Source organism: Cupressus sempervirens, chromosome 1 (genome assembly GCF_028749045.1).
Source record: "Cupressus sempervirens isolate cs-2001-9-10 chromosome 1, ASM2874904v1, whole genome shotgun sequence".
Lineage (NCBI taxonomy): Eukaryota > Viridiplantae > Streptophyta > Pinopsida > Cupressales > Cupressaceae > Cupressus > Cupressus sempervirens.
The window spans coordinates 97,561,700-97,569,658 of NC_143118.1; the positions used below are offsets into that span (position 1 = coordinate 97,561,700).

General features: G+C 33.6%; 1 protein-coding gene across 1 annotated transcript; it reads left to right on the forward strand.

Moving 5' to 3' along the window:
* Positions 1 to 471: 471 nt before the first annotated feature.
* LOC149576402 (uncharacterized) lies at positions 472 to 1,008 on the forward strand. Its single transcript, XM_089794354.1, has one exon. It carries the CDS (start codon positions 472 to 474, stop codon positions 1,006 to 1,008), a length of 537 nt encoding a protein of 178 aa, XP_089650480.1.
* The last annotated feature ends 6,951 nt before the right edge of the window (positions 1,009 to 7,959 follow it).

The following is a 7,959-nucleotide window of genomic DNA, read 5'->3' on the forward strand; positions in this document are numbered from 1 at the left end:
AGAGGATTGCATATTAATTTTTGCTCCTTTCCCTCTCCCGCCTATTTATCAAGGTGCTTGTTGATTACCAAACATATTGTATTAAATGTGAAGAACAGATAAAATGTTTTGTTTGTGTTAGTTAAGAACAAATTTTACACCCAAATTCGGCGTACCTATTGCACACTAAGGTGTGATTGCTAGTATTAAAATAGTTGAGGAGAGTTCGGATTGAGAAAACGACCATAGTTTGCATAGTGAGACGAAGTGATCCTGGTCTGATGATGTAACAAGTGAGTCAAAGTAACTTTCTCCGATTCTATATCTGCCTTTTTCAATTCCGTGAATCTCACGAGACGGAGAAGGAAAGATAACCACGCGCATCCACTCCGCGTGTTGAAAAAGGCAGCATTCAGTTTCCTCCCTCTTCTTTTTTTCTCACTCCACATTCCCCAACACTCTTCTTTCAACTGAGTTCTTTCCTCTTCAGCAATGGCGAAAGGGTTCTGCTCGTGTTTAAACCCCTCCAAAACAGCCAAGCTCCTCCGATTTGATGGTGGTGCGGAAAGAATAAAGATCAAATCGGGAATGGGAACGAAAGTTGCAGAATTGATGCTCGACAACCCAAACAAATTCCTCTGCAATTTGGGGACTCTGGAAGCAGGGCATCGTATTTTAGCTCTCCCCGCGGAAGAAGAAATAGAAGCAGGAAATGCATACGTTTTATTCGACATGCACAAATTGCGATCTGTGCTGAGCGAATCAGAGAAGCGTAGAATTCAACAATTAATGAAGAAGAAATATTCCTCGCACTCCAAAATCGTTCCAGTCTCTGAGAAGGGTTTCGAGGCGGAGAAGTTATGTCTGCCAAAAATGGTGGCGAATGAGGAAGAAACAGAGAGTTTGAAGATGGGAATATGCGGGCAGAGATGCTGGAAGCCCTCGTTACACACAATTCAAGAGACTCGCAGCTTAAAATTTGTAGAAAACGCTCAGGAACGACCAGTTCTGACTTTCAGACTGAGATAACGCCATTCAGTTTGTATTACCCATTCTTTGTCCGCGTCTTATTTTTATTAAACAATGATCAGAAGACAATATAATGATTTTTAGGTCGAGCATCAATTATAACTTGTTTGGCTGGGTGTTTATAACTCTGCATTGACCAGACTAACCCATTAAGATTCTCTTTTTACTCTGCCTTAACCAAACCACACTAATTACGGAGGTGTCTCACGGCATGATAATACCGATGATGGCGAGTGGCTAACTACCCGACCTAATTGTCTTTGTTAGTTGATAGGCTTCTATTTTGAGATTTTTCTTGTACTTTTTGTTAAAAGTCACAAAACAACTTTTACAAAACTGTCAAACCATTATGTGGCGGTTGGAAAATTTGTTCATATTAAGAGTTCAATATTATATATTTTTTATTTAAAAAAAAAAAAAATATTATCTATTTTTTATTCATCAAAATAATCAAACTAATTGTCTTTTTTATTAATCAATTTCAAAATTAAAACAAGAGCTCTTTGGGAGTTGGAGTCTCTACCTTGTGTAAGGGTGGTATGAGTATATGCACCCATTGATAGCTAGAGCCTTACTTACTATGTTCCTTAAATATTTGCAAATGTACCTATGCATATGGAAGAGTCCCTTCCTTTTGTTAAAAAGCATGGATAGGTATGATTTATGATTTAAGCTTAGGAACTAAAAGAGAAAATACTTTCATGGAGTGAGAAATTTAACATTGAAGGAAATTTTATCATTGAATGTGCTTGAGTTGGAGGAATATTGAGATGGGACATTGGAAGACCTTGGTAAAGAAGGTTCTGCAATGTTCCATTCATTCTCATTAGAGATCGGTTATTGTGAACCACTATTCATGAATATTAATTAATATTTTCAAACAATCAACTTTTTTTAACAAAATAGAATATCAGTAATTATATGTTAATAAGATTTATGTTATTATAATATAACTATCCAAAACTTAAAATTATGTTTTATCAATAACAATATAATAGAAAAATAAGAATCACTTCCATTTATTATTATTAAACTATTTAACTTAACTTTCATTTTTTAATATAAGAAGTTACAAATTTATTATTATTATTATTATTTGATTGGTAAACGACCAAAGCCTTGATTATATTAATTAAAATAAATGATTTACAATATAGTTTCTCCATTCAAACAGGCACTGGTAGGAAAGAACAGAGAATAAAACCTCCAGTCTTGCCCGAGACCTTTGGTCCTATATTATTATATCTTAAAAGGGGCATTACCCTAGTTAATTAAATACATATACACTTGTTACATTGCAATAAAATTACAGTTGAACATCAAAGGATGGATTCTTGATGAACAATAATCCTGTGATTATTCCAATTTCTATATATCTATTCTTTCCAGGTTCTATCCAGCTCAATTAAATCGTGCATACTTGACTCCCACATGGAGGTAGATGTAGGAAAATAGGGATACTTTGAAAGTTAACCCTTGCCAACACTTAGAAGTACTTGTTGCATTTAACTGAAGAGGTCATAATAAAACTTGAAAGTATATACCACTACTACACCTAACTCGTTAGGCCAAATCATGTGGGAAATAAAATTATAAAAACTAATAAAATTACCTTCAAACTGTTCAAGATTGCAAAAAGTACTATGCACTACCCTACACCGATAAAATGTTAGCATCTAGCAAGTACTAAAAAAAACATTGATTTAAATAAAATACAATCCCAATCATGAATCAAACCAAAAACACGCCAAGATTATATTGATAACCCATCTAAATCCGCCATAAGCCCAACCAAACCATAAACTAAGATTCTACTAAAGACCAAACAACAAAAGAGATAAAAGAAATGTACTCTATGCACATATATGGATGACAAATTTATTAATTTTTTACCTTACATTCTATTTTTTTTAATATTCTAAGTTAAATTATGTATTTTTAAAACATTTTTAATTTCATAGTATAAATTATTTTTTAATATAAAAGTTACAAATTTATGACTTTTTTACAATACATTTAAAAATAATAATATTTTAAGTAAAATTATGTATTTTGTTTGAGATATTTCTAATTTTATATTATAAATCTAGAAAATTAATTGGATGTTTATTTAAAAGAAACAAAAATGATAATATAGAGTAAATTGGACAATTTTTTTTGAAATATTTCCAATTTCATATTATAAATCTAGATTTGTAAAGTACATGGACCATTGACTAGCAATAGAAGCTATGTAAATAGAATGGATTATAAATTGATCATTGACTATAATGTGAGGTGGGAATAATAATATAGTAGAAATGAACTAAATATATTAAAATATTTTCATAGCCTATTTCTTAATTTTTAATAAGGTTGAAAATGGAACTGGTATTTTTTGAATTATAATTTTCTTAATACAAATGAATAGAAATGATTAATTAATATACTATTGATGAATATAAAACTACTAATTTAAACTTAAAAATTAAATTTTAAAATGATGAATCTGTAAACTTAAGAAATTAATTTGTATTTTTGGAAATATCGTACCTTTTTATTTTAAAAAATGTTATCATCCTATTAAAATGTCAAAATTTATAGTTTAGAATTAAATTTTAAAATTAAGAATTTCTAAACTTTAAAAATCAAAATTTTCTTATGTTTAATGAAAAACTAATTTGCAATTATAATATTTAATTAGAATAAATAATTTATTTCAAGATACATATGTGCCATGGAGATCGAGTAAAGATGGGAACATGGTAACATTGGGATATAGTTTAACAGTTATGATCTTAATTTACCCGATGGGTTGGTGTTGAGTATATAATTAGTGCAGGCATGCTAAAAAACTAAATAAGTAAATCAATAATGTTCACATGAAACATATTTCCTTCTAATAAACCCTTCATTGTTATAAAAAAATACAAGACTTGACAAGACTGTCACTGTGCACTCGCAAACAGAGACGAAGACTCTCAGACATACTTATGCAAATATTACTGATGCATGCATTAATGGCTCATGGCCTCATTTTGATGACTAAATCATAGAGTGGCACTCATAACCTCTGTGTGCTTTAATTTTCTCAGTGCTTTTATGGACACGTAGCTGAAGATATCAAATAAAAACTGACAAAAATATTAACTGCGTACTTATCCTTTGCATTTTTCTATATTTTTCAATTTGAAAAATAGAAATTGAGCCTAGGAAAATAGTCTTCTACCAATTAGAAAACCTTTTTTTTTTTAATAAATGAATTAAAAAATATAAACTCTTAAACTTTTGAAAAATAATGCATGTGGAAAGAATTAATTAGGTGTTCAAACGAAAACATTAGTTCCTACCTTATATAAGGGACTAATAAATAATAATATTGTATAAAATAATAGCAAAATGAATAAATTAATTGTATAAAACCTAAAAGTTGTGTTTCTTGAGTGAAAAAGATATGTATTAATTGAATAAAGTATTAAAAGTATGAGTGAAGTGATAGTATAAAAAAATTTATATGTTTTCTTGATAAATGATAGTATAACAAGTTTATTTCTTCTTTAATTCTATTATTCATTTAGCAATATTTTTTTTTTTCAAAAATTAATCTAATTTTTCATTAATTAAAATAATCATTACAATTTTGTTTTTTAATTAAAAAATAATAATATCCTTAAGTGAATAAAATAGAAAAAATCTAAACACAATGATTATATTTTTGCATTAAAAAAATGAATTATAATAATATATTCAAAATTTTATATACTAGATTTAAAATCACTTGTTATATTAAAAATTAGATAAACAGTTTCTATATATTTTTATTTTCATAAAAAATTGTCATCTATTGAATCAAGTTTTAAAAAAAGCTTATATACTAAAGTTAATATTACTTTCTATATTAAAAATTAAACATTTTTTAAATATTTTTTTATTCTCATAAAAAAAAGAAATTTAATTAAATAAAAAAGTGTTCATAAAAATATAAAAATTAATATTCATAAATCTCTATAATAATAAATCAATTTATTTTTTATGAATAGTCCATTGCTTATATTAAAAAAATACAATAAAGTTACATATTCACAAAAAAGGAGCCGGGGGAAATAGGATCACCCTGTGAGTACATATGACAACATGCCAGAAATCAACTATTCATCAAAAAAAACTTTTAGAAAACCTCAGAAAAAAAAGAAATCCTCATGTTGCCAGCACAGCACCAGTCGACGGAGGAGGATCCTTATCATTAGAGCCCCACCCAAGAGTAGGGTGAGTAGATGGCTTAGGGGGAGCCCATCCATCATTAGCAGCAGCAACATTATCTTCATCTTTCTCTCCCTCAAGCCTGGGAGGAGAAATGACTAAGTCCAATTCGGGAAACACCCACTTGGGGTCTAAGTGAGCAGAGGGCCAATCGGTAGCAGAAGCAGCAAGACGAGCCATTGGGGACCACCCCAAACTAGACCTTTGGGGAGGCAAGGCAGAGCGGTGCCGACCACCATATCCTCCAAAAGAGTGGCACCAATGAAAAGCACCACCACTAGGAGAGTGGTGCGCTTGACAGTGAGGTGTGTGCAAGCAGCAAGCATAACTGCTACGTCCTCGATGGTGAACGCAAGGAGGAGTATGGTTGCCAGAGGCCAAATCTGGTGGAACACGAGCTACCGTACAGGGGGCATTTCCCCAATAAGCCAAAAGCTCCTGTAGGTGAGCCAACTCCAAAGCTACTTTATTTATTTACATACTTGAATCTATAGCATGACATTGTTATAAATACATGCTTTAGCGTACATAGCCACATTAATGTCAGGTGTGTTGTTAGCATAAATGACTACATTGTGGTCTTTCCATATGGTAAATAAGATATCCAATTTGAAAGCATGCCATATCTGGGTGTATTTGAAGGATATCTGAGTATTATCACCCAGAAGAACCATATGCCAAGAAAAAGGTTCTAGGCAGAAGGGGTGAAAGAGATCATGGATCCATCACTAGTAACATTGAGCCCATCTATAGAACCAAAAAATGTGCAAAAAAGACTCTGGTTGACCACAGAAAGGGCAACAAGGGTCAAGAACTCCCAAGTGCCACAGCCGGGGGCCCAAAGGAAAACCCTGGAAAAGAATACACAAGGCAAAATGCACAATTTTGGGTTCAGTAATGGCATGCCACACAATGGAGAACCTATGACTCCAAGTGCAGTGTGAAGATTGCAAATTCCATCATTGGTTGAGAACATCAACGATGGATAGGTGAGGAATCGGCCATCAGTAGCCCAACCTAGGCTTATAGTTGGTTACTAGGGTGTCTGGATACCACTTCCAGTCTTTCCACCAAGGGCGAGAGGACTAAATGCCCACTTTATGTGATAAATTTGGAGGCATCACAAAAACTAGAAGATCAAAAGTCTGCCGATCTAGATGAGTGAGCCAAAATTGCACTTTTAGGTCCTTCCACTACCATAAGCTCATAGTAACTCCAGAAAAAATATCTTTAGGGGTCCTTATGCCACATTTAAAAAAATGCAGAGCACTAGCCTTGTGCACCTTAGCCAAGGGAACACCTTGGATAACAAATAATGGAGATCACCAGAGATTATGTTGGTTCATAGAGAGCCCATCTCTTAACCCATTGCCAACTTAGTGAAGCCAAGGCTTAACTACTTCCTAGGCTTTCCAAATACTCTTGGCAACAAAGAACTCTGAATTTGGATAGGTCCAGTGGTAACAAGAAGGGTTTGAAACCCAATCCCCTTCTAGGCTAGTTGGTGAACCGAAAAGCCTAAAGAAATGCAATGTCTTAACAAAATCTTCTAGGCTTCATTGTTAGAAAGAGCTCGACTTACCCATTTGGCACATAAAGCAGTACCTTGCTTCTAGGTGGACAGCAAGCCTAGTCCACCAAACTCTTTGGGAAGACAACAGAAATCCCAGGCAACTCTATGAAAGCCCTGGTGAGAAGCATCTAATGCCCAAAGGAAGTCACGTAATAGGCACTCAAGGTTGAGGTAAGAGGCCTTTGAAGGAGCCCAATAGGAAGAATAATAAACATGGGTGGTGGCCAACACTTTGGAGCAAATCTAGATTTTTTTTGCAAGGGAGAGAGGTTTGGTGATCCAATATTCTAGCTTCTTCTCTATTCTGGCAAGAACTACATTCTAGAGCTCAACAGCTGAGGCTTGGAAGGCGAAGGGGATACCTAGAAAATGAAAGACTTCCCCATGCTGAACACATTTCCATTGATATTGCTCATGCTAAGCAGGATGGGGAAGGGAAGACTGCCTGTAGAAAAGGGTTTTGTGCCATTGAATAGCAGACCCTGAAGTAAGACAAAATGTGTTAAGACATGTCAAAGTGGAGGCAATATTCTCTTCATCCTCTATGAGAGTGAGGAAGGAGTCATTTGCAAAATGACCATTCACAAGCTGGTCCAGGGAATCTGGGAGGGAAATACCTTAGACCCTTCTTTGTGAGATAGCATTTGTGAGAAAATACCCAAAACCTTCTGCTGCCAACATATATAAAGAGGGCGTCAGCGACATCCTTGGCGAATTGACCGATAAAGCCCAAATGCTTGAGACTGATGACCATTAATAGAAATGCAAGTAGAGGCATCTCCAAAAAGTATCTGGACTGATTGTAAAAAAGTAGGGCCAAACCTAAGAGCTTGAAGCATTGCAAGAATGAAAGGCCACTCAATCCAGTCATAAGCTTTGGCAAAATCAATTTTGAGAAAGATGGCTTATTGCTTTGAATGTCAAGCCCATTCCATCCCTTCCCACACAACAATTCTATTGTCTAAGATATAATGGGATTTGATAAAACCCATTTGTTTAGGGCGAATGATTTGAGGAAGAAGATGACCAATTTTAAGAGAGAGAGCCTTGGCAATGATCTTATAAGAGACATTCAACAACATAATAGGCCTCTAATTGAAAATGTCTTCAAGTTCTCTTGCCTTAGGTATGAACTTGAT

Bases quoted from the DNA above. Each gene is read 5' to 3' on its own strand.
- LOC149576402 (XM_089794354.1), top strand. From the start codon at position 472: ATGGCGAAAGGGTTCTGCTCGTGTTTAAACCCCTCCAAAACAGCCAAG.